The following is a 26,314-nucleotide window of genomic DNA, read 5'->3' as shown; positions in this document are numbered from 1 at the left end:
TAACCCCTACCCTTCATTTTCTGTTTTGTAGCCAGCTTGCTATCCATTCTGCTACCTGACCCCTGACTTCACATGTTCTGACTTCAAGTCATGAGTCTACTATGCGGCACCTTATCGAAGGCCATTTGGAAATCTAAATATATTATGTCTGCTGCATTACCCTTATCTACCCTTTCTGTCACTTCTTCAAGAATTCAATAAATCTTCCCTTTTGAAATCTGTGCTATTATATTTTCAGTTTCTAGATTTTTTTCAATTACATCTTTGAATAAGGATTCCATTAACTTTCCTACCACTGACGTTAAACTAATGGGTCTTTAGTTCCCTGGACTTGTTCTATCTCCCTTTTTAAATATAGGAATCACATTAGCTGTCTACCAGTCCTATGGCACTATTCCCTTTTCTAATGAAATGTTATAATATATATGTAATAGTGCCTCTGCTACCTCTTCCCTAACTTTTAATACACATGGATACAATCCATCCAGACCAGGAGTTTTAACCTCTCTAAGTTTGATTAGTTTATTATCTCCCCCCTTTCTATCTTAAATGTCTTTATATATTTTTTGATCTCTTCTTCCAATGTCATGTTCACCATGTTGGTCTCTGTGGTAAATACTGAGGCAAAGTAATTATTTAGTATTTCTGCCATTACCTGAGAACTTATCGTGTGTATCCCTATCCTGATTTTTCTGTTGTTATTTGTGTTTGTAGAATACTTTACTATTTCCCCTTTCAGGAGTGAAATTAGGAAATACTTCTGCACACAGAGGGTGGTAGAAGTTTGGAACTCTCTTCTGAAAATGGCAATTGATGCTAGATCAATTGTTAATTTTAAATCTGAGATTGATAGATTTTTGTTAACTAAAGATATAAGAGATATGGGGCAAAGGCGGGTGTATGGAGTTAGGTCGCAGATCAGCCACGATCTTACTGAATGGCAGAACAGGCTCGAGGTGCTCAATGGCCTACTTATGTTCCTAAGAAGGGTGGGAGAGATAATCCAGGAAATTAAAGACCTATTAGTCTAATGTCTGTTGTGGGGAAGTTACTCGAATCTACTATAAGGGACAGAGTCACTGAGCACTTAGACAAATATGAACTGATCAGAGAGAGCCAGCATGGATTTCATCATGTCTAACTAATCTCGTTGAATTTTTTGAGGAGGTGACTAATGTGGTAGATAAGGGAGTGTCTGTAGATGTTATTTATATGGACTTCCAGAAGGCATTTGTAAGGTTCCACAGAAGAAACTGTTCGCAAAAATAAGAGAGCATGAATTGGAGGAAACCTTTTGACGTGTGGGAAATTGGTTTGACGGTAGGTGACGGAGAGTAGGGTTAATGGCGATTTACTGGTAAGATGTGACTTGTGATATCCCCCAGGGAACTGTACTGGGGCCTCAGCTTTCCACTATGTTTATCAGTGACTTAGATGAAGGAATAGAGAGCCATATATCCAAGTTTGCTGATGACACTATGTTAGGTGGCACAGTAAGTAGCGTATATGGGCACACAAACTTGCAAAGGGAAACTGATGGATTACGTGAGTGGACAAAACTGTGGCCGATGGTGTTCAATGTGGGGGTGTGTGAGGTCATCCACATTGGACCTAAGAAAATAGATCAGAGTATTTTGAATGGGGAGAAGCTACAAACTGGAGGAGCAGAGAGATTTAGGGGTCCATTTACAGAAACGATTGAACCTATTGGACAGGTACAAAAACTAATTAAAATGGTGACTGGAATGTTAGCCTTCATCTCAGGGGGCTGGAATACAATGGGGTGGAAGTTATGCAGCAGTTGTATAGAGCTCTGGTTAGACCCCTGGAGTACTGCATTCAGTTATGGGTACTGGAACCTTGGGAAGGATATTTTGGCCTTTGGAGGGTGCAGTGCTGATTCACCAACAACAACAACTTGCATTTATATACAACTTGTATTTATATAGCGTCTTTAACGTAAAATGTCCCATGGCGCTGCACAGGAGTATTTTAAGACAAAAAAAATTGACACCGATCCGCGTAAGGATAAATTAGGGCAGGTGACCAAAAGCTTGGTCAAAGAGGTGTATTTTAAGGAGCATCTTAAAGGAGAAAAGAGAGGTATCGAGGCGGACAGGTTTAGGCAGGGAATTCCAGAGCTTAGGTCCGAGGCAACAGAAGGCACGGCCACCAAAGGTTGAGCGATTATAATCAGGGATCATTGGGGGTAGAATTAGAGGAGCGCAGATATCTCGTGGAGGGGGTGGTTTGTGGGGCTGAAGGAGATTACAGAGATAGCGAGGCCATGGAGGGATTTGAAAACAAGTTTGAGAATTTTGACATCGAGGCACTGCTTAACCGGAAGCCAATGTAGGTCAGCGAGCACAGGGGCGATGGGCGAACAGAACTTGGTGTGAGTTAGGACACGGGCAGCCGAGTTTTGGATGACCTCAAGTTTCCATAGGGTGGAATGTGGGAGGCCAGCCAGGAGTGCGTTGGAATAATCAAGTCTAGAGGTAACAAAGGCATGGATGAGGGTTTCAGCAGTGGATTAGCTGAGGCAAGGGCGGAGATGGACGATGTTACGGAGGTGGAAGTAGGCGGTCTTTGTTATGCTGTGGATATGTGGTCGGAAGCTCATTTGCGGGTCAAATATGACACCAAGGTTGCGAACAGTGTGGTTCAGCCTCAGACGGATGTTAGGGAGAGGGATGGAGTCAGTGGCTAGGGAACGGAGTTTGTGGCGGGGACCGAAAACAATGGCGCTTGTTTTCCCAATATTTAATTGGAGAAAATTTTTGCTCATCCAGAACTGTATGTCAGACAAGCAGTCTGACAATTTAGACACCGTGGAGGGGTCAAGAGAAGAAGTAGTGAGGTAGAGCTGGGTGTCGTCAGTGTACATGTGGAAACACGCTGTATTTTCGGATGATGTCACCAAGGGGCTGATCCGTGCTGGATGTCGGACAAGCAGTGTGACAGTATAGACATCGTGGAGGGCGAGAGAGAGAGAGAGATGGAGGAGAGGTGGAGCTGGGTATCATCAGCGTACATGTGAAAACTCGCGCTGTGTTGCCCAGTGGTGTCACCGAGGGGCAGCATGTAGATGAGAAATAGGAGGGGGCCAAGGATAGATCCTTGGGGAACACCAGAGGTAACGATGCGGGAGTGGGAAGAGAAGCCGTTGAAGATGATTCTCTGGTTACGATTAGATAGATAAGAATGGAACCAGGCGAGTGCAGTCCCACCCAGCTGGACCACGGTGGAGAGGTGTTGGAGGAGGGTGGAGTGGTGATCCGTGTCAAAGGCTGCAGACAAGTCAAGAAGGACAAGGAGGGATAGTTTACCTTTGTTACAGTCACAAAGGATGTAATTTGTGACTTTGATGAGAGCCGTTTCGGTACTGTGGCAAGGGCGGAAACCTGATTGGAGAGATTCAAACATGGAATTGCGGGAAAGATGGGCATGGATTTGGGAGATGATAACTGGGCTTAGAGGGTTAAATTATGAAGACAGTTTGCAAAAACTACGCTTGTATTCCCTCGAGTATAGAAGAAGGTATTTAAAAAGATTAAAGGCTATGATAATTTTGATAGAGAAACTATTTTTTTCATTCATGGGATGTGGGCGTCGCCGGCAAGGCCAGCATTTGTTGCCCATCTCTATTTGCCCTCAAGAAGGTGGCGGTGAGCCGCCGCCTTAAATACAACTGAGTGGCTTACTAGGCCATTTCAGAGGATAGTTAAGAGTCAACCACATTGCTGTGGGTCTGGAGTCACAGATAAGCCAAACCCAGTAAGGATGGCAGATTTCCTTTCTCGGTCTCGGCCCTCTTGCTGCTCTCGGGCCCTCCTGCCCTCGGTCCCTTGTGCCAACCCCCCACCCTCGGTCCCCGCACCCGCCATCGGTCCCTCGTCCCTTCCGTCCTCGGTCCCTCGCCCCGCCCCTCGGTCCCTGGTCCCCCCCCTTGCCCGCCCCTCGGTTCCCCCCCCCCCGGTCCCTCGCCCACCCCTCGGTCCCTGGTCCCCCCCCTCGGTCGCCCCCTCTCCGCCTTCGGTCCCCCCACCCTTCTGCTTCGCGTGCTTGCTGCCTCATTCCCTTCCTTTCACAATATTGCTACCTGCCATCCAAATAATTCCTGCCTACTTCGGCTTCAGCTCTTAACCGCCATGAACACTACTTGGGGTTATGCTTTCAAGAAAAAAGGAAAGTGAATTAATTACTTAATGAAAAATGTTTCTCTTTCCTTAGGCAGTAGAAAAGGGTGATTAATAAAAGGAGGAGAGCTAAGGATGAGCAGAAATCCCCCAAGTCGGCCAGGAATTGTGTTTGAGGTGGGAGCTCGTTTGGAGGCCCAGGATTATCTGCAGAAATGGTATGTGTGTTCTGTTATATACCCATTTGTGTCCAAATGTGAATTTCCTGCAAAACTGGATTTCATCCAGCCCAGAATGACGAAATTACATTTTCCTCTATCTGTGAGGGCCCTTTTGTGTCTTAATCGAGGTTCAAACATCCCCTAATTTGGTATCGGCTCGCACTAAATTTGGCATTCGTTCTCGGAGGCCAAAAGACAGCTGGTGTGAGAACCTGCATCAGGAGTGCTTTTTGGAGCTTGAGACCAAGGTACAATGCTGAAAGCAGAGTAGAAGGGGTTTTCTGTGTATCATGCCCTAGCACCCCTGAACTTGACACCAGGCATCCAAAATGGAAAGTATACTATTCGCCAGTTTCCCACACCTGGATCAGCAGGTAAAAGCTACTTTAAAAAAAACATTTACAAAAATAAATTCCTCCTGCATTGGCCCTATTGTTTACTATTCTAGACAAGAAACAAATAGGAGCACTTCTATTGTTTGAGCGCACACACAACCCATACACTGCAATCAAGCATGTGACTTCTATCCTTTTAGCGTGTGGTTCTAATAGCATTACTATAGAGACCTCGCTCTGAGTGGGACATGCCTCATCAAATCTGGAATGACGAGTAACTTGGGCAGTTCATGAATAGACTGAATTATTCCCTTAAGCTCAGCCAGTTGTTTGCCCTTATACTCAAGTATATAGGGCATAGTATTTTAATTCTTTCTCAGGATATAGGCCTCACTTGCAAGACTGTCATTTATTGCCCATCCCCAGCTGTCCTTGAGAAGGTGATGGTGGGCCTTCTTGAACCTCTGAAGTCCATCTGGTGAAGATACTCCCACAATGCTGTAAGGAGTTCCAGGATTTTAACCCAGTGACAATGAAGGAAAGGCAACATATATCCAAGTCATGATGGTTTGTGACTTGGAGGGAAACTTGGAGGTGAGGGTGTTCCCATGCACCTGCTGCTCTTGTCCTTCTAGGCGGTGGAGGTCACAGGTTTGGGAGGTGCTGCCGAAGCAGCCTTTTGGGCGTGCATTCTGTAGATAGTACACACTACAGCCACGGTATACAGGTAGTGGAAGGAGTGGATGAGGTACTGATCAAATGGATTGCTTTGTCCCGGATGGTAACAAGCTTCTTGAGTGTTGCTACAGCTGTGCACATCCAGATAAGTGGAGAGTATTCCATTACACTCCTCACATGTTCCTTGTAGGTGGTGGAGAGGCTCTGGGGAGTCTGGAGGTGAGCCACTTGCCGCAGTATACCCAGTCTCTGACCGGCCCCATTAGCCACGGCATTTATGTAGCTGAGTTCTGGTCATTGGTGACCCCAGGATGTTGATGGTGGGAGATTCGGTGATGGTAATGTCATTGACTATCAATGGGAGGTGGTTAGGCTTTCACTTGTTGGAGATTGTCATTGTCTAGCACTTGTGTGACGCGAATGTTACTTGCCACTTATAAGCCCAAGCCTGGCTGTTGTCCTGGTCTTGCTGCATGTGGGCATGAACTGCTTCATTATCTAAGGAATTGCAAATGGAGCTGAACACTGCAAGCATCAATGAACAGCCCCACTTTTGACATGATGGAGGGAAGACCATTGATGAAGCAGCTGAAGGTAGTTGGGCCTAAGACATTGCCTTAAGGAACTCCTGGGGCTGAAATGATTGGCCTTCAACAACCACAACGATCTTTCTTTGTGCCAGGTATGACTCTAGCCACTGGAGAGTTTTCCCCTTTATCCCCATTGACTTCAGTTTTACCATTGATGATCTCTCAACTTCACCCAAACGGACCACAAAGAAAAATGAATGACTCATTTTTGAGACAAGAATCGGCATTGCAAAGTTTCGAGCCATTAAAATTCTCGCCTTCCTGTCTTTGGGTTTTTCAAAATACCCCCTCTGCTTTTCATCCTAATGGGGAAATAAATTTCTGTCTTGTACATGAGTATATAATGATGCAGATGAAAGAATAATTAATGGTAATACAGGTCCTAAAGGTTTTTTTCTCCATCTCTCCTGAAGGCACTGACTCATGCAAGGTTGGTTTCCATGGCTGCTGAGAGCCCTCTGGTCCATTTCTAATATGGTCTTTATTCATGTGTGGGGCCAGCAGTAATTTTTAATGTGCTATTTAACTGTGAGGGGCATGGCGCTTGAGTTCAATTTTGTCTTTCTGTGTTCCTTAGCCACCATTCCGTGTCTGTATAGGCACCCTTTTCCAGTGCAGGTCACTGGATTGTGATCAGGTGAGGTCTTATTTTTATTCCCTCTTGCCTAGCCTAGGGGCTGAGGCCAATTATGTCACTACTATTGCCCCAATTGAACTCTGCAAACTCAACATGACAAAGAATCGAACTTGGGATCTTCCGGTCTGTAGGCCAATAATGCTATTCCAATCGATGCATTTACTCATTGGGCTATTCTGAGAGCTCAGGATTTGAAGGTGTATGGTTAACCTATAATCGCTATAAAGACTATAATCTCTATCGGAAGCAGATTATCAAAAAATCAGCTTTACATTGGTTCATTTCATAATTAGCAAATTATTTGTCTTCCCTTTCCCTTTGTATCACCTGGAGGTATACATCACGAATTGAAAAGATCGACTATGAGGAAGGGAAGATGCTGATTCACTTTGAGAGATGGAGCCATCGGTATGATGAATGGATTTACTGGGATAGTCATCGCCTACGACCTCTGGAGGGACAGTCACTACGAAGAGAAGCACTCAAAGACGATGAAGAGATTACAGTGAGTGAAAATTTTGAGACCAGGAGGCTTTGCTAGAAGTAGATCTCTTCCAGAGTATTTTTTGCTATCGTTAATGGGGAAAAACTCTTGCTGAAGATTGTTAATTGTAGACCAGAATTTGTTTTGGAAATAGTTGCTTCTCTTTCTCCCCCTTTGCTCCAGTCAGCTCAGTGCTGCATGCAAAGGTCAAAAAGAAAAATCCAGAATGATTTTGAAAAAATAAGGTAACTGTTCTAGTGCCGGTTATCTGACCTGCAATGGAATCCTTTTCTGATTGGCAGGAGTGTAAGCACCATCTTGAAATGGTGAAAGATATGCCCCACCCTCTCTCTTTCCCCACCCACCCCCCAGCTTTTGCTGAATTCCCAAATAACGGGAGTAGGACGAACTGGATTGCTCTTCGAAAGAGCATACTCAATGGGGGCAAATGGCCTCCTTCTGTGCTGTGATTCTATGAAACGTCAACTGCATGGGGGGGGGGGGGGGGGGGGTGAAATTGGAATTGAATGTAGACGAGGAGAAGAAACCTTCAGGTGGCTGTGATGCCTGATCAGCCAACGTGAGAGCAATAAACATCAGCTTTGGCACAAGTGATCCAGGAAAAACAGAAGAAACAGAATTCTAGAAAAGGTTTTTATAGTAACATCTCTCTAGACTAGGAGAGAAAATCCCAAGGGGAGTCACCCTGGAGTACTGTTGTGCAGCATTAGAGGAGATCTGGGAGAAGCTTGCCTCTTTATTTTGTGTTCTTGAGTGCTCATGAGTTATCTCATGTCTCCAGTGTGTGTGTGTGTGTGTATTGCTGCCTGTCTTTCTTACTCTGTCTGTGACTATACAACTTTTTTTCCCTCTCACTCATGTACTATCTCCCTCTCTGATTTTCTCTCTGTCCACCTCAACCTTTGTTTCTGTTTGCCTGTCTGTCTCACTCTCTCTCGCTTGACTCAGTGGTAGTACTCTCACCTCTGAGTCAGAAGGACAGAGATTGTGCTCACTCGGGGGACTTGAGTACAAAAATCAGCCTGATACTTCAGTGCAGTACTGAGGGAGTGCTGCATTGTCAAAGTTGCCATCTTTTGGGTTTGATTTTAAACTGACACTGCATCTGCTTGTCCCAGTGGATATAAACAATTCCATGGCATTATTCAAAAAAGACCGGGGAACCTCTACTGGTGATCTGACCAACATTCATCCTTTAACCAACACCTCCACAGCAGATACACTTGTCATTTATTTTTACTGTTTGGGGTACAGGTTGAGCGTCCAAATCCAGAGTTCCGGACTCCGGGGTGATTGGTGGCAGGGTTGTTCAGAATCTGTAAAATGTTCTGGAATCCGGACACCCTGAGGGAGGCTTACCAAAAACCGGAAATATCGCAACCTGGGCTCTGGCGTTTCCGGACTTCGGACATCAGAAAAACGTTCCGAAGTCCGGATAAACACGAAAACCGGCTCGGCCTCGGTCCCGATGTTGCCGGATTCGGGACGCTCAACCTGTACTTTGTGCAAATTGGCTGTCGTGCTTGCCTACTTAACAGTGACTACATTTCATTGATTGTGAAGCACTTTTGAACATTCTGATGACATGAAAGCAGCTATATAAATGCAAGTATCCCTGTCATGCATTCTCTCATTGTGTATCTCCACCTGTCTTTTGTGCTCTCATGTAATCTGCCTCCGCCCCTCTCTCTCTGCACATCTTTCCCTTTCCTGTCCTCCTCTTCTCCCTCGCACCCACCCTTCTCTCTCTCCTCCCCCCCCCCCCCCCACACACACTTCTCATTGTTTCTGTTTGTGGGTCACTCATTCAGAGACATACATGGATGCTGAAGGAAATACCACATGGCATTTCACATGCATGATCAGACTCTGAGTAGGAATTAGGAGAAAGTGTTGGGAGCATTGAAGGCGTGGAGAGATGTGGCAAAGCTTGACAAATTTAAGCATAACTTGGTTAATTTTTTTTTAAATCCGTGGGAAAGGCCCACTAATTTCCATTTTTTGGGGATTAATTTCAAATAAACTCATCAATTCCTGAAAATTGAGGGAATTTTTTTTTTTTCTGTACAGGATTTCAAAACCGGAGATGAGGTTCTGGCCCGCTGGACGGATTGTCGCTACTACCCTGCCAAGATTGAAGACATTAGTGAGGAGGGTAAGTGCAAGAAACATTCAGGTTTTTCTCTTCATTCCCTCCCCATTTCTACTGAAAGTGCTGGCTCTTGCTAAGTTATGGGTCCAAGTGGCTATTCTCCAGATGCAAATGTGAGTGTTGCTCAACGACATTCCTTTCTTACATGGTGCCATTTGCATTTTGGACCTGAACCCTTCCCATAATTTTATTTCCTCCTTCAATTCTATTGTTACCTTGGCTCAGTTGACAGCTCTCTCACCCCTGGGCTGGACATTTGAAGCTCAAGCCCCATAGAGTGCTTAGGTCCATGATCTAGACTGATGCTTCAGTGCAGTATTCAGGGATTGCTACAATGTCCGAAGTGCAGTCCATCAGCTCAGTCTGTTTGATGGTTAGATGGGCATTAAAGACTATTCAAAGACGAGCAGTGTATTCTGCTGGTGTCCTGGTCAATATTCTGCCCTCTGTAAATATTATGAGCGAAGCAGAGTAAATTATCATTCACCTTCAAGCAATGTCTGACAAACGGCCATATCAGAACTGGCTGGCCCATTTCCTATGTTAAAAAGTCACTGAACTTCGTTAAAGCACTTTGAGATGTTTCAGTGTTAAAGCTGCAATAGAAATTCAAGTGCTTCTTTTATTTAAAAACTGCCAGATCAAAGTTTCAAAGCCCTGGTAAAGGGTTATTCCTGAGCTTCTCTCCAACTTATCCTTCCTCGTATCCTCCCTCAGTGTCTTAGTGAGTGATTTCAATCTTCATCGCAGTTCCCCTTGCCCTCTACTCTGAATTAAATGCCCTCCTGTCTCCCTCCATGTGGACTCTTCTGCTTATCTCCATAGCCTCTCCACTCATGTGATTTTGATCACTGGCAGGACCATTTCTGACCACTTGCTTGTATTCACATCCTCCTACCCCTTTCCAACCCCACTTACTTTTGCATCAGCTCCCCAGGTAGTTTACAACTTCACTTTCAAACTCCCAACTGCAAAGCCTTTGGCTCTCCATTTGCCATAATACAACAGTATTTCTGTTGATTTTCTCAACCACTCCTTCATCTCCAGCTTTGTCCCCAGCAAAACCTTCACTGTTACCCATCAGTTTGTTCTCTTTCCTTTCTCCACCCCCCCCCCCCCCCAAAGTATGGCCCCCATCTTTACTTCCTCAAATGGAAGGGGTGCAGACTTGAGCATATCGGAGCATAACTGGCTCAGCCATCCATCCCCAGATGTAATAGGACCATCTCAAGCTCTGTTGGGCCAAAACTGCCCATTACTCTCGGTTCATCCTGGAGAACAAAGATAACCCCAGCTGCTTTTTTCCACAACCAGTTGCCTCTTTTACCCCTCTCTCCTGCCCCTTCACCCTCAACAAGTGTATGGAGCTCATGGATTTCTTTGTGATCAATTTAGTGGCATCTGTTCAACTACCTCCACTGCTTTCCCTTGTGCAGCAAGCCAAACCTCCCCATGCCACCTCCAAACCTAGCCCGGAACCTCTGTGTCTCTAATATTTCTTCCATCTCCCCCATGCCCACTCAGCTCATCTCATCCATGAGACCCACATCCTGACCCCATTCCCACTAAACTGCTGACCACCCAACTTCCCTTTCTGGCTCCCATGCTAGCTTACATTGTAAATAGTTTCCTCTCCTCTGGCACATTCCCTACTCTCTTTCGAAATTTACATCATCACCCACCTCAAAAAAACCCGTTAACTCCACCTGGCAAACTACAGAATGTCCAATTCATCTTTTCTCTCAAGCCCTTAAACATGTTGGCCTTTCCTAGATTCGTGTCAATCACTCGCAATTTCTGTTTGGATCTCTAGCAATGGATTCTTGTTCCACCCCTGGACCGTCGCCTTGGGAGTTCCCCAGAGAGCTGTTCTTTGCGCTCTCCTTTTTATCTACATGTTGTCCCTTGGTGACATTATCTGCATACATGGGGGCAGCTTCCACATGTGTGCTGTTAACACCCAGCTCTATGTCTCCACCCCCTCCATTGCCTCTGTGTTCCTAGACTGCTCAACTGATATTTAGTATGGATGATCCATACTTTTCTTCAGCTAGGCATTAAGACTGAATCCATTGTCTTCATCTCTTGCCAAAGACATTGTACTCTCGCCATCGACTCCATGGCCCCTCCCCTGTCATGGTCTCAAGCTGAACAAGACTGTTCACAACCTCAGTGCCCTATTTGATGCCAAGCTCTGCTTCTAACCTCGCATCCTCCCTTGTCACAATGATTGCTTACTTCCACCTCTGTAACATCACCTGCCTCCATGCCTGTCTCAGCCTATCTGCTGCTGAACCTCTCATCCATTTCTTTGTTAGCTGCAGACATGATTATTCCAATGGTCTCTAGACCATCTTTCTGTCCTCCAGCCTCTGGAAGCTTCAACTCATCGAAAACTCTTTTGACTAGATCCGGTTCTGTCCTTGCTGGCCTACATTGGCTCTTGGTTCAGCAACACCTCAAATTTAAATTCTCATTCTTGTGTTTAAATCTCTCCAAAGCCTCCCTAGCTCCTAACTACCTGCAGCAACACCTCCTCTTCCCCCCACACAAGTTTTTCTTGTGTATTTCCCCCTTACCCCTCGCCCCACCATTGGCGGCCATGCCTTCAGCTATCTGAGCCCCACGCTCTGGAATTTCCTCCCCCCCCCCCGCCACTGTAAGCTTTTCTTTAAAACTCACCTCTGACCAATCATTTGGTCATTCCTCCTAATTGCACCTCCTTTGGCTCCACGGCAGTTTTTTCCCCTTGCACCTCTCTGAAACACCTTGAGACTTTTTCTATGTTAAAGGTGCTAGATAAATGCCAGTTGTTGTTGATGACTCTGACTACTATCTCCTCCATTCAATAAGAGCGAAGCGTTCTGCTTATCTTCTGTAGTGACTGTTAAAACTTTATTGTAAAGGCTTTCATTTACCAAAAAAATGAGTAAGTTGCATTTTATCAGACACAGCTCACCGTGCAGTATGTGGCTTTTGTAACCCACTAATAATCTGACTAGAACTGTCTGCAATAGGGGTTGAAGGTGTGATCCAAGAGCCATAGGAATGAAATAGTCAAACAGGGTTTAAAATTAAACCTTTTTGTGGTTGAGTCAATGTAGATACAAATGATTCCTGACTTCTATTTATCTTGCAGTGCATTCTCCTAAGATGAACCGATTTGTAATTGCCTTAATTGACTCTTCATAGGTACCTACACAGTACAGTTTTATGATGGAGTTATACGCTCTCTGAAGCGAATGCATATAAAATCAATGCCAGAAGACGCCAAAGGGCAGGTAAGACCATCACCAGTTGATTGTGAAGGGTGTGCAGTTCACCAACTCCCATCTTCCCCCAACCCCAAACTAACCTATGGGCACTGAGGCTAATTGTTGTACCTCTACCACTGCCCTGGCTGAGATCAGCTTAATGCAGCACAGACTGACTTTTGAACCCAATGTCTCCCTGGTATGTTTGTCTCAGCTACTCAATGGCAAAGCCACCTGAGGGGCTGGAGTGCATTTTTTAAACTTCCCCTTGCTGATTCTGGAATTTAGGATAGAGCTGTCTCTGTCTGTCTAATTTCCAATTCTTTATTATCATGGGGGCAGGGATCAAAGAGGAAATCGCCATCAGATTTCAGTCAAACTTGGAACAGTGCCCAAACATTGTTGTGGACATTTACTTCATATTTTCTAAAATATCCACAGTTTTAACTTTATCCATAACATTGAGGGGGCAGTCTCCTATGTTATAGGGAGCCATGAAAAGTTTGGTTAGGAATGGACTGCAGTGTACAACTCAGTACATATCTTACAGATAGATTATTTTCTTTAAACTTAGTATGTATTGGCTGGCTAAATTGCCACATGTGCAGCATTTCTGAAATGGATGTGAGGAAGTGTGACATTATCACTCAACTTGAACTCCCAGCATCACCTTACGTAGGTGAGCAGTTAAAAAGGGAGATGGGATTGGATGCTACTGTTCAGTGACAGAAGTTGCACTTCTACACTTGAGTTTTAAGAAATTTGCTTGCAAGACTTCCTAGAAAGTGCTGAGAAGTATAGGAATGTTGACAGTCAAGTTACAACAGAGGCTTGCTTTGATTACCTTGCTTTGGACATGTGGGATTCATTTTGGATTACTTGAGCACAGAACCGGCAAACACTCAATGGGCTGAATGGCCCTCCCTCTGTGCTGTAAACTTTTATGGTTCTATGTAATAAAGATCAGTGCTTCTCTCTGAGGCCCAGTATTTGTGTTAAATTTGTAATAAAGGCAATTCATTAAGGCAACTAATTAAAGAAATGACAAAGAAAGGCCTTTCCTATTGTATAGTGAAAAACGGTACATATTCATCCATTTCCTGTCCTTTGTTACATTTCCTGTGTTATATTTTTCCGTTGCAGTTACTTATAGACAAATACATGCAAAGCAAACTTCAGCGGCTGATTAGCTTATATTCAAATGAAATATCATACTGCCACAGCAATTACATAGAATGTACAGCACAGAAACAGGCCATTCGGTCCAAATGGTCCATGCTGTTGTTTATGCTCCACACAAGCCTCCTCCCACACTACTTCATCTAACCCTCTCAGCGTAACCTTCTGCTCCTGTCTCCCTTATGTGTTTATCTAGCTTCGGTTTCAATGAATCTGCTATTTGCCTCAACTACTCCTTGTGGCAGCAAGTTCCACATTCTCACCACTCTCTGGGTAAAGAAGTTTCTCCTGGATTCCCTATCGGATTTATTAGTGACTACAGTATCTTGTATTTATTTGAAGGTGATTGGCAAAAGAACCAAAGGCAACATGAGGAAAAACGTTTTTACGCAGCGAGTGGTTAGGATCTGGAATGCACTGGAAAGGGTGGTGGAGGCAGACTCAATCGTGGCTTTCAAAAGGGAATTGGATAAATACCTGAAAGAGAGAAATTTGCAGGACTACGGGGAAAGGGTGGGGGAGTGGGACTAGCTGAAGTGCTCTTGCAGAGAGCTGGCACGGGCTCGACTGGCCGAATGGCCTCCTTCTGTGCTGTAACCATTCTATGATTCTCTGTGATTTTATGATTTATGATCTCTAATTTTGTCTCCCCCAGAAGTGGAAACATTTTCTTTATAATTTTAAAGACATCTACAGGTATTAGGTCAACCCTTGGCCTTCTCTTTTCTAGAGCAAAGAGCCCCAGCCTGTTCAGTCTTTCCTGATAGGTATAACTTCGTAGTTCTGATACCTTCCCTGTAACTCTTTTTTGCACATTCTTTAGTGCTTCTATATCCTTTTTATAATATGGAGTCCAGAACTCCCAAGTATCACGGGATATGGGGTTGGGCGGGAAAGTGGAGTTAAGCCATGATCTTATTGAATGGCAGAGCAGGCTTGAGGCCGACTCCTGCTCCTAATTCTTATGTTCAAGTGTAGTCCAGCCAAGGTTCTATACACGTTTAACGTAACTTCTCTGCTTTTCAATTCTATCCCTCTAGAAAAGAACCCAATGCATTTTTTATGGCCTTATTAACCTGTGTTGCTACTTCTGTACCCCTGGATCTCTTTGCTCCTCTACTCCGTTTAGACTCTTATTTTCCAAGGAGTATGTGGCCTCTTTATTCTTCCTACCAAAATGTACCACCTCAAACTTTTACCTATATTGAAATTCATTTGCCAATTACAGGCCCAGTCTGTAAGTTTATTAATGTCTTTTTGCATTTTATCACAGTCTTTCTCAGTATTAACTACAGACTCAAATTTTGATAAAATGACTTCCGATTCCCGAGTCCAAATCGTTTATGCAAATGGTGAACAACAGTGGTCCCAGCACCGATCCCTGTAGAACACCACTTTAAAATCTTTTGCCAGTCTGAGTACCTGTAACTCTTTGATTTATTTTTGTAGCCAGCTTGCTATCCATTTTGCTACTTGTCCCCTGACTCCACGTGCTCTGACTGTAGTTGAGTGTACTATGCGGCACCTTATCAACAGGCTTTGGAAAAATCCAAATAGATTACATCTACTGTATTACCCTTTTCTACTCTTTCTGATACTTCAAAGAATTCAGTAAGATTGGTCATGAATGACCTTCCCTTTTGAAAACCATGCTGACTACTCTTTATTATATTTTTTGTTTCTAGATGTTTTTCTATTTGATCTTTGAGTAAAGATTCTATCATCTTGCTTGCCACTGACATTAAGCTAACTGGTCTATAGTTCCCTGAACTTGTTCTATCTCCCATTTTAAATATAAGAATCACATAAGCTGATTGCCAGTCCTCTGGCACTATTCCCTTTTCTAATGAATTTTTACATATATGTAATGGAGCCTCTGCTATCTCCTCCCTAACTTCTTTTAATATGCGCAGATGAAATCCATCCAGACCAGGTATTTTATCCTCTCTAAGCTTGATTAGTTTATCAATTATCTTCCCACTTTTAATCTTAAATGTTGTATCTTATTTCATCTCTTCTTCCAATGCCAAGTCTATATGTTAGTCTCCCTGGTAAATACTGACGCAAAGTAACTTCACTATTTCTGCCATTTCGATGTCATTACCTGTGAGAATGGGTCTTTAGCAATCACTTCAACAAAAAAAAACTGCAAGCTACCTCACCCTGCACAGTTTCCTCATTGAACTCTAAATCATCTGGGATCTGTTTACTTTGAAGTTTGGCTTCAGGTGTGGTGCCGGAGGACTGCAAATGTGGTACCCTTGTTTAAAAAAAGAGAAAAGGATAGACCGACTAATTACAGGCCAGTCAGCCTAACCTCGGTGGTGGGAAAATTATTGGAAAGAATTCTGAAGGACAGGATAAATCTTCATTTAGAAAGACACGGATTAATCAAGGATAGTCAGCACGGATTTGTTAAGGGAAGGTCGTGTCTGACAAACTTGATTGAATTCTTTGAGGAGGTAACAAGGAGGGTAGATGAGGGTAGTGCGTTTGATGTAGTGTATATGGACTTTAGCAAGGCTTTTGATAAGGTTCCACATGGCAGACTGGTCACGAAGTTAAAAGCCCATGGGATCCAGGGCAAAGTGTCAAGGTGGATTCAAAACTGGCTCGGAGACAGGAAGCAGTGGGTAATGGTTGATGGGTGTTTTTGTGACTGGAAGGCTGTTTCCAGTGGGATTCCGCAGGGCTCAGTACTAGGTCCCTTGCTTTTTGTGGTATATATCGACGATCTTGACTTGAATATAGGAGGTAAGATTAAGAAGTTTGCAGAGGATACTAAAATCGGCTGTGTGGTTGATACTGAAGAAGGAAGCTGTAGACTGCAGGAAGATAGCAATAAATTGGTCAGGTGGACAGAACAGTGGCAAATGGAATTCAATCCGGAGAAGTGTGAGGTAATGCATTTGGGGAGGGCTAACAAGGAAAGGGAATACACATTAAATGGCAGGGCACCAAGTAGTGTAGAGCAGCAAAGGGACCTTGGAGTGCATGTCCACAGATCCCTGAAGGTAGCAGGCCAAGTAGATAAGGTGGTTAAGAAGGCATACGGAATGCTTGCCTTTATTAGCCGTGGCATAGAATGCAAGAGCAAGGGGGTTATGCTTCAACTGTATAAAACGCTAGTTAGGCCTCAGCTAGAGTACTGCATGCAGTTCTGGTCACCACATTACAGGAAAGATGTGATTGCACTAGAGAGGGTACAGAGGAGATTTACAAGGATATTGCCGGGAGTAGAGAATCTTAGCTATGAGGAAAGACTGGATAGGGTGGGTCTGTTTTCCTTGGAACAGAGGAGGCTGAGGGGAGACCTTATTGAGGGGTATAAAATTATGAGGGGCATAGATTAAGTGGATAGAAAGGACCTAATACCCTTAGCAGAGGAGTCAAAAACCAGGGGGCACAGATTTAAAGTAATTGGGGAAGGTTTGGAGGGGATTTGAGGGGAAATTTCTTCACCCAGAGGGTTGTGGGGGTCTGGAACTCACTGCCTGAAAGGGTGGTAGAGGCAGGAACCCTAACCACATTTAAAAAGTACTTGGATGTGTATTTGGGATGCTGTAACCTGCAGGGCTACGGACCAAGAGCTGGGAAGTGGGATTAGGCTGGATAGCTCTTTGTTGGACAGCGCGGACACAATGGGCTGAAATGGCCTCCTTCCGTGCTGTAACTTTCTATGATTTCTATAAGTTCCACTTTGACCTTTGAAGGGACACAGCAGAAGAACCAAATATTGCCTATTACATTGTATGATTCTCTTGTCATCATGAAATGGGCAATCTGCATGTGTATATCTATCTATATAATTAATATACATGATAATGCATGCAAATAGCGTGCATTTCTACCCATCACTCATCTCTGCCATATTACGTTACATTTTTTTTTAAACAGTGCAAAGAAACTAAGGTAGTCATTTGATGTATAAAGTTTCCCCAGCAACTGAAAATTGACATAGCAACCAGAATGTCTCGAACCTTTCACTGACCTTGCCAATTGAGAAAGCCAAAGTCCTGACCATTTTTCTATTTGTTCTTGAGCTGTGGGCGATGCTAGCAAGGGCAGCATTTGTTGCTCATCTCTAATTTACATCATGGCATTAAGAGTCAAACATGTAGTGCGGGACTGAAGACACATGTAGGCCAGACCTGGTAGGGGTGGCGAAGTCCCCTTCCCTGAAGTACATTAGTGAACCGGCTGGGTTTTCACGACCGCTTGCATGGTCATTTTCTGGTACTAGCCCACAAATGACTAGATTTATTGAATTCAGTTTTGAGCCTTGCCATGGTTGGATTTGAACACGTGACCACTTTGCTAGCACACTACCATGACCACTAGGTTACCGTGCTCTCTAAGCATCCTGAATGGCAATTAAATCTAACTTCACCCAGTATTTACTGAACAATTGGACATTTGCAATTTCCATGTAAGCATGAACATATTTGCAAAGTTCAAGCCAAAACATATTGTTAACACTACTACAATAATCAAAATACAGTTTCACATATTGAAGCGCCATAAACCAGTAGTCCTGATATATTGTATGAAGCACCATATCTTCCAACACAACTTCAGCATGCCACAGGGTATCCGCTTCCCTATAAAAATCCAGATCCTCTAGCTTCCTGTGGCCAGTGCCATGAGTAATCAACCGGTAATAATTTAAAAGTTCTGTGTATAATGTGTCATTGCACTTCATGCAACTTCATGAAGCTAGAGGAAAGCTAGCTAAAGAAATCAATAATATCATTTAGAAATTTTTAATTCTCCTAGGAAGATGCACACTGAAAATTACATATTCTTTAATAGTGCAATGAAACATCCCACAATCATTTCTGCGTTGTGCAGTGGCTTAATTTTTTTTTATCCCAAGGCTTGATTGCTAACCAAAAGCCCAGGTGTACTCTACCTTGATTGGGCTCTTTGAGGTTCTTTCTTGACTTCTCAGCCTGATTTTATCTCGTCCAGTGCATATGCCTTGCTGCCGATTCCACCTACGTACTGACCCACTTCCCACTGCCTAACTGGTCTAAAAACTTCCTTCTGAATTCCTGCTTATTAGGATAATCACATTTTTAAGTTAGGGCTTTACTATTTTAGTGTTTCAATCACATTATGAACTCACTCGCGAGTGAGTCAACCATTGAAGAGAAATTTAAAGGCTCCTTACAATTCGCTTCAGTTGAGGATGCCCGCCCCTCTTGGGGGGGGTCACGCACACATGCAATCCAATCATCAGGAAAATAGTAAGCAGTGTTTGAGCAGCACCAAACCTCTAATTCTTCCTTTTCTTCCCTTCATTAAACACTTCAAAATGCACCATCCTCCCTATTCTACCTTTTTTGTTTTATATTCTGTTTCCTATTTTTTCAATATTTCATATTCAACATTACATCAATTAATTTTCTTTCTAGGCCACTATGTAAAATACATCATAATTTATCGATTGTTTATCTCTAATATAAATTTCTCTGATACATAATATACAACTTGTATTACCAAATTTACTTAATATGCTACTTCCATTTATATGCTTACACTAATAATTTCCGCTGGTGTTGTCCTTAATCAGTTGATGAATATTGGTTTGTATTGCATACAAGATAGTGATGGAGTTGGAAGAAACACTTTTTTAAAAAACCTCTTTCCACAGAGCCACCTAGTGGCCAGAGTCTGCAACCCTATTGTGATAGTTGACATAGAAAAATTGAATGAAAAATGTCGACATTGGGATTTACAATGTTAAATGTTGATAAATAGTGTGACCATAAAATAATGACAACGGGGAACAGGATTTGTGGATAGGAAGTGTGTACTGCACAAAATGTTTAATATATAGATAGAATTATTGCATTGATAGAATTATTGCATATATTTATAATTCCTGCATACGTGACAAACATTTAAAGAAATATTCCAAAATTCTCAACAAATATACATTCCATTGAGAAATAAAAACTGCATGGGGGAAAAGTGATCTATACTAACTAAAGAAGTTAAGGATAATATTAGATTAAAAGAAGAGGCTTATACTGTTGCAAAGAATAGTAGTAAGCCTGAGGCTTGGGAGAGCTTTAGAAATTGACAAAGAATGACCAAAAAATTGATAAAAAGGGAGAAAATAGAATATGAGAGTAAACTACCAAGAAATACAAAAACAGATTGCAAGAGCTTCTACAAGTATGTAAAAAGGAAGAAAGTAGCAAAAGTGTGCGTTGGTCCCTTAGAGTCTGAAACAGCAGAAATTATAATGGGGACTAAGGAAATGGCAGAGACTTTAATATTTTGTATCTGTCTTCACAGTAGAAGACACAAAAAGTATACCAAAAATAGTGAGGAATCAAGGGGCTAATGAGAATGAGGAACTTAAAGTAATTAATATCGGTAGAGAAAAAATACTTGAGAAACTAATGGGACTAAAAGCCGACAAATCCCCTGGACCTGATGGCCTACATCCTAGGGTTCTAAAAGAATTGGCTACAGAGATCGTGGATGCATCTGTTGTGAATTTCCAAATTCACTAGATTCTAGAACGGTCCCAGCGGATTGGAAGGTAGCAAATGTAACCCCGCTATTCAAGAAAGGAGGAAGATAGAAAACTGGGAACTACAGGCCAGTTAGCCTGACATTAGTCATCGGGGAAAATGCTGGAATCCATTATTAAGGAATTGGGAACTGGGCACTTAGAAAAGCATAATATGATTAGGCAGAGCCTACATGGTTTAATGAAAAGGAAATCGTGTTTAACAACTTTATTAGAGCTTTTTGAGGATGTAACTAGCAGGGTAAATAAAGAGGAACCGGTGGATGTAGTATATTTGGATTTCCAAAAGGCATTCAATAAGCTGCCACATAAAAGGTTGCTAAGCAAGATGGGGTTGGGGGTAATATATTAGCATGGATAGAGGATTGGTTAATAGACAGAAAACAGAGAGTGGGGATCAACGGGTCATTTTCCGGTTGGCAGGCTGTAACTAGTGGGGTGCCTCAAGGATCAGCGCTTGGGCCTCAGCTACTTACAATCTAGATTAATGACTTCGATGAAGGGACTGAGTGTAATGTATCCAAGTTTGCTGACGATACAAAGCTAGGTGGGAAAGTAAACTGTGAGGAGGACACAAGGAGCCTGCAAAGGTGTATATATAGACAGGTTAAGTGAGTGAGCAATAAGGTGGCAGATGGAGTATAATGTGGGGAAATATAAGGTTATTCACTTTGGTAGGAAGAATAGAAAAACTGGATATTTTTTACATGTTGATGTTCACAGAGGTTTAGGTGTCCTCGTACAGGAAACACAGAAAGTTAGCGTGCAGTACAACAAGCAATTAGGAAGGCAAATGACATGTTGGCCTTTATAGTAAGGGGGTTGGAGTGCATGAGTAAGGAAGTCTTACTACAGTTGTACAGGGCTTTGGTGAGACCACTCCTGGAGTACTGTGCACAGTTTTGGTCTCCTTATCTGAGGAAGGTGTAACAAAGGTTTACTAGATTGATCCCTGGGATGAGAGGGTTGTCCTGTGAGGAGAGATTGAGTAGACTGAGTCTATACTTCCTGGAGTTTAGAAGAATGAGAGGTGATCTCATTGAAACATACAAGATTCTGAGGGCGATTGACAGGTTAGATGCTGAGGTTGTTTCCCCTGGCTGGAGAGTCTAGGACTAAGGGGTTGGCCATTTGAGACTGAGATGAGGAGGAATTTCTCTACTCGGAGAGTTGTAAATCTTTGGAATTCTCTACCCCAGAGGGCTGTGGATGCTGAATCATTGAGTATATTCAAGGCTGAGATAGATTTTTGGATTCTAGGGGAATCAAGGGATATGGAGATAGGGCGGGAAAATGGAGTTGAGGTCGAAGATCAGCCATGATCTTATTGAATGGTGGAGCAGGCTCAAAGGGCCGTATGGCCTATTCCTGCTCCTAATTCTTATGTTCTATCACTTGATTACCACAGGATCCACGAGCATTTATTAAAAAAAAAGTTAGTTAGCATTTTTTTTAAATGTGTAATACTTGCCTTCAGTGGAGAATTACTAGGTTGGATCTTCTTGCAGTTAGGCTGCTTTGTAACTTCACCGATGTGTTTTTCTGGGTCTGGGTGGCTAATAATTGGTGCTTAGCCTTCAGGTTTACCCGCCAGTGGAGCTGCTTCAAGATGCATGGTGCTCTGGTATGTTAGTGATGGCACTGGAGTGGTCCCGAGACATCGGAGGTCCAACATGGTGGGGATCCAAAGCAATTGAAGAGTTTGTGTTCCCAGTGGGTAGCCTCGATGGCTGAGTATGTGGACTAAAAATTTGGGACACACTATGTACAATTTTTCAATTGTGAAATCGTGATACAGCGTGCGCAGCACATGCCCAAATTCGCAATATGCACTCATGTCCAGTGAGACGCCTTGCCTACAGCTCTTGGATTTTTAATAAATGTTTTGATAAATATATCTCGTACTCATTACACACTGGGGAGTACTTGAAATAATAATGCTCCTTTTCCTTGTAGGATAAGGCAATTGACAGTCTTTCAAAGGTACTGTGGTAACAAACTGGGGGAAAACACAATGGTTCTCTCTCTCTCTCTCTCTCTCTCTCTCTCTCTCTCCAGTCTATGCCTGAATGCGTTGCCTCTTTTTTGGAGTATGGTATCCCAATTCTGTCTTCACCTATGGCACATGTGTATCTCCAGCAGTGGTCATTGCCTAGTGATCAGGAGCGAGAGACCTGGCTGATTCTTCCCTTCCAATCCTGGGGCACTGAGGCTATTTGTAGTACCTCTACCACTGCACCTGAAATCGGCTACCTCCGCGCGCACTGTGCTTCGGCTTGAAGTCTTTAGCTACTTGGTGGATAAACTTGTTGAGTCTCCGGAGATGTACGTACTCTGTTCTGCTTTCTTTCCTCTTCTCGCAAAAGAAATTATTCTGAATGATGGAAATTTTTTTTTACAGGACTGGTTAGCTCTCGTTAAAGCTGCTACAGCAGCAGCTGCTGCAAAGAATAAGACGGTCAGTAAGCACCGAGTTAATAAGGAAAAGGAGAAGAGGAAAATGGGAATAGGATCCCACTTCAAGAAAGAGGGAGCAATGTCAGATGTTAAAGAGACAGAGGATGAAGCACACAAAAAACAAGAGCAGCCTGCATTTGTTGCTATCTCAGGTTAGTATAATAACAACTTGAATTTATATAGTGCCTTTAGCATAGTAAAAACACCCCAAAGTGCTTTACAGGAACATCATCAGACAAAATTTAACACTGAGCCATATAAAGAGGTATTAGGACAGATGACCAAAAGATTAGTCAATGGGTTAGGTTTTAAGGTGCAACATAAAGGAGGAGAGCGAGGTGGTGAGGTTTAGGGAGTGAATTCCAGAGCTTGGGGCCTAGGCAGCTGAAGACAAATTAATGGCCCAGAAATTCGGGTCGGGGGCTTCCCGCGGGTGCAAGCCCCCGACCTGCACTTACCTTGCACGCCGGCCGTTGAGCTGTGGGCCCCCGTGGAATTCCGATCCGGGGCCTGCTCCAGCTGCCAGCGCGCAGTGCTTGCGTATCCCAGGGGCGCAGTTAGTTCGATGCGTCCCCTGGGATCACGTGGGCTTTGGAGAGGGAATGCTCCATTCATAAGTCTGACAGGAAGTGCTGTCAAACTTAGAAATACTACGGGCCCCTTCTTCTTGCAAAACATCACTAAATCTTCAAAAAAAATGTTTTAATCACATTTTTTAAATAAACTATAAATTAAATGAAATAACTATTTTAAACAATTTAAATTTTTGAAAAAAATAATTTTATTTTCTAACAGGGTTAAAAAATAAACTTACCTTGCTTTAAAGTATTTAAAAATAATAAGCCTGCTTTTTACATTTCTAACTTCTGCAGGCTTACCTTCCCTGGAAAACCTGCAAAAAAAAAAAAAAAACGAAGTTCAATGCGCACGCACAGCCTCCCCCGCGCATGCGTTCGACCTCTGAACCCCTGCTTTCAGGGGAACTGAAGTGCCGGTTTCCCGCGCATGCGCAGTGCATGCAGGAAACCGGCACATCCATTGGGCTTACAGGTGAGTACCCGTGTGTACTCGCCCATGGAGACCCGAATTTCTGGGCCAATATTTTTTAAAAGGCACAAAAAAACTTTTGAATTTTCTGGCACATAAGTGAACCAGACCCAACACACTTAGAATTACTTTTAAATTACAGCACAGAAATGGACCATTCAGCCCAGCCTGTCCCTGTTGAAGTTTCTCCTCTACACAAGCAATAGCCCTAATCAATGTTCCCTCTAAACTGCCCAGCTGCGCAGTAATGGGAAAGGTCACACGCAGGCCGCTCACCGGCTTTTCCATTGCAAGTACCGCGCATGCGTAGAACTTTAAAAGGACCACGCATAAAAAGAAACCAGCCATGCATATCAAAACACAACTTACAGGGAACATTGGTCCTAACCCTGTGTGGCCACTCAGATCCCATAGCCCTTTATTCCACTTTCATTCAACCACCTATCTAACCTATTCTTATGCTACCTGGCACATGATGAAACCAGACCCAACACACCGCCTCTAGTGCCTTTGTTGTGATTTCTCCCCTGGTTCTTAACATGAGCAAGTTACTACAGTAGTGCATCGCATTTAAGTGATAACAATCAGAACCCGCCATTTCCATTCCCCCTACCAAACCTACCTTGCATATATTGGTTGATTGAATCATGATGAGACATTGCTCATTCTGGGAGCTGGACCAAGATGTTAAACCAGAAGAATTCTCCAAATATAGTCCTTGCTTCTGGGCTGTTGCCACCGACAGACTAGGAGATGTGGAGGAGCAAAGGGATTTGGGAATCCATGTGCACAGAGCACCAGAAGCTAGTGCACCAGTACAAAAAGTAATCAAGGAGCTAATGGAATGTTGCCTTTATCTCCGATGGGTTGGAATACAAAAGTGAAGAAGTGATGCTTCAGTTGTACAGGGTCTTGGTCAGACCCCATCTAGAGTACAATGCTCAGTTTTGGTACCAAACCTCAGAAAAGGCGTTGGAGGGGGTACAGCACAGGTTCACCCAAATTATACCAGGGCTTGCAGAATTCAAAAGTGTAGATACAAATAAATCATTTCCTTTCATGGGGAGCGTTATCAAACAAAATTTCACACCGAGCCACATAAGGAGATATTAGTACAGGTGACCAAAAGCTTGGTCAAAGAGATAAATTTTAAGGAATGTCTTAAAGCAGGAAACTAGTAGAGGTTTAGGAAGGGAGTTCCAGAATTTAGGGCCTAGGCAGCTGAAGGCATCAAAGGCATTTCCATTATAAAGGAAGAATTTGCATTTATATAGTAGCTTCATGTCCTCGGGATGTCCCAGAGCACAATGATTTACAGCCAAATTAATTGCACTGTTCTGTAGGCAAAGGTGGGAGTCAATTTACATCCAAACAAACAAGTGAGACAAATGATTAGATAATCTGTTTTTGATGGTGTTGGTTGAGGGAGGAAGGCATATTGCCCATGACACCAGGATACCTCCCTGCTCCTCTTTGTACAGTGGTATGAGATCTTTTACGTCCACCTGCACAGGCAGAGGTTTAGTGCCTCTCCCAAAAGGTAGCATCTGCGGCCGTGCAGCATTCCTTCAGTACTGCAGTAGAGCATCTTCCTAGATTATGTGCTCTTTGATTGGGGTGGGGCTTCAACCTGCCGCCTCTGACTCTAGGCAAGAGCGCTAGTAACTGAGCCAAGTTGGCATTGTGCCAGGCCATCGGTACACTTTATGCTTTGCAACGGTATTCTCTAGCCTAAGAATCTGGGGAATGCCACAAGCATTTTTGGTTGGTTTTCTAATTCTTTAAATATGTATCAGCCTTGCAATCCATTTAGATTCATCTATATATGTGTCTACCAGAACCTGTTGCTGTATTTATCTAGGACTCCCTGAGGTGTCTTCTGTCATTATTCCCAGGGAATAGAGACACTCCAAATATGTGTGGCTCAGCTGCTAGTGAGCTGCGATAAGAGGAATAAACATTTAGTTTAGAAATCTAATAACACAAAGATTTTTGGATTGCCTGATCCAATGCTGTTTTGAAGTTCACTTGTGTGTTAATACGTACACAATATAGTTCTGATTGACTACCCTGCTGACGCACACTGTATTTTCCACGTACAAAAGTTGGTTAGTTTGAGTGAAGTACTGAAGGGCAAGCAACACCTGTGGAATTGTAGAGCAACAAGGAGTCAACACTCAGCAGAGGTGTATGGGAAGGGGGGGGGGGGGGGGGAAGAAAAAAAAAAGCAAAAATCTTCATAAATACACAATCAGGGCTCTTAAGAATAAATACAGAATTGGGAGAACTTAATGATTTCTCAGAGTTCTTGGACAAGACACCAATAGGCAGCAGCCTATGTTTGAGCAATAGATCAAGATTTCAGTTCAGTTCAGCTTTATTTGCCATATGTAACCGGTACAAGTACAAGTACAATGGAATGCTTATTCCCCGTAGGGACGCGTCAGCGCCGCGTTCAGATTCAATACAATGGCTTCCCGTGGCAGTGGGAGCACGATGTCCCTCAGCTGCTCCGTCCTCCTCTTCACCGCGGCCTCCTCCTCACTGTTGCCGGCTCCACGTGTGGTGGCCTG

General features: G+C 43.4%; 1 protein-coding gene across 7 annotated transcripts in view; it reads left to right on the top strand.

Annotated features, from left to right (window-relative positions):
* phf20l1 (PHD finger protein 20 like 1) overlaps window positions 1–26,314 on the top strand; it is a 159,846-nt gene that overhangs the window by 19,488 nt on the left and 114,044 nt on the right. For 6 of the 7 annotated variants that reach the window (XM_085992486.1, XM_085992488.1, XM_085992487.1 and 3 more), the window contains exons 3-7: window positions 4,234–4,357; window positions 6,934–7,105; window positions 9,176–9,260; window positions 12,450–12,538; window positions 22,639–22,846. In XM_085992486.1, the coding sequence (XP_085848612.1) occupies window positions 4,275–4,357; window positions 6,934–7,105; window positions 9,176–9,260; window positions 12,450–12,538; window positions 22,639–22,846 (637 nt within the window). In that variant the 5' untranslated portion in view covers window positions 4,234–4,274. Of the gene's footprint in view, window positions 1–4,233; window positions 4,358–6,933; window positions 7,106–9,175; window positions 9,261–12,449; window positions 12,539–22,638; window positions 22,847–26,314 lie in introns of those variants that run through there. The other variant, XM_085992490.1, reaches the window with a different exon arrangement.

Source organism: Somniosus microcephalus, chromosome 7 (genome assembly GCF_052327205.1).
Source record: "Somniosus microcephalus isolate GS21.2 chromosome 7, FLI_Smic_1.0, whole genome shotgun sequence".
Lineage (NCBI taxonomy): Eukaryota > Metazoa > Chordata > Chondrichthyes > Squaliformes > Somniosidae > Somniosus > Somniosus microcephalus.
Note: the sequence above shows the minus strand (reverse complement) of the source record. Positions and strands in the feature narration are given on the sequence as shown.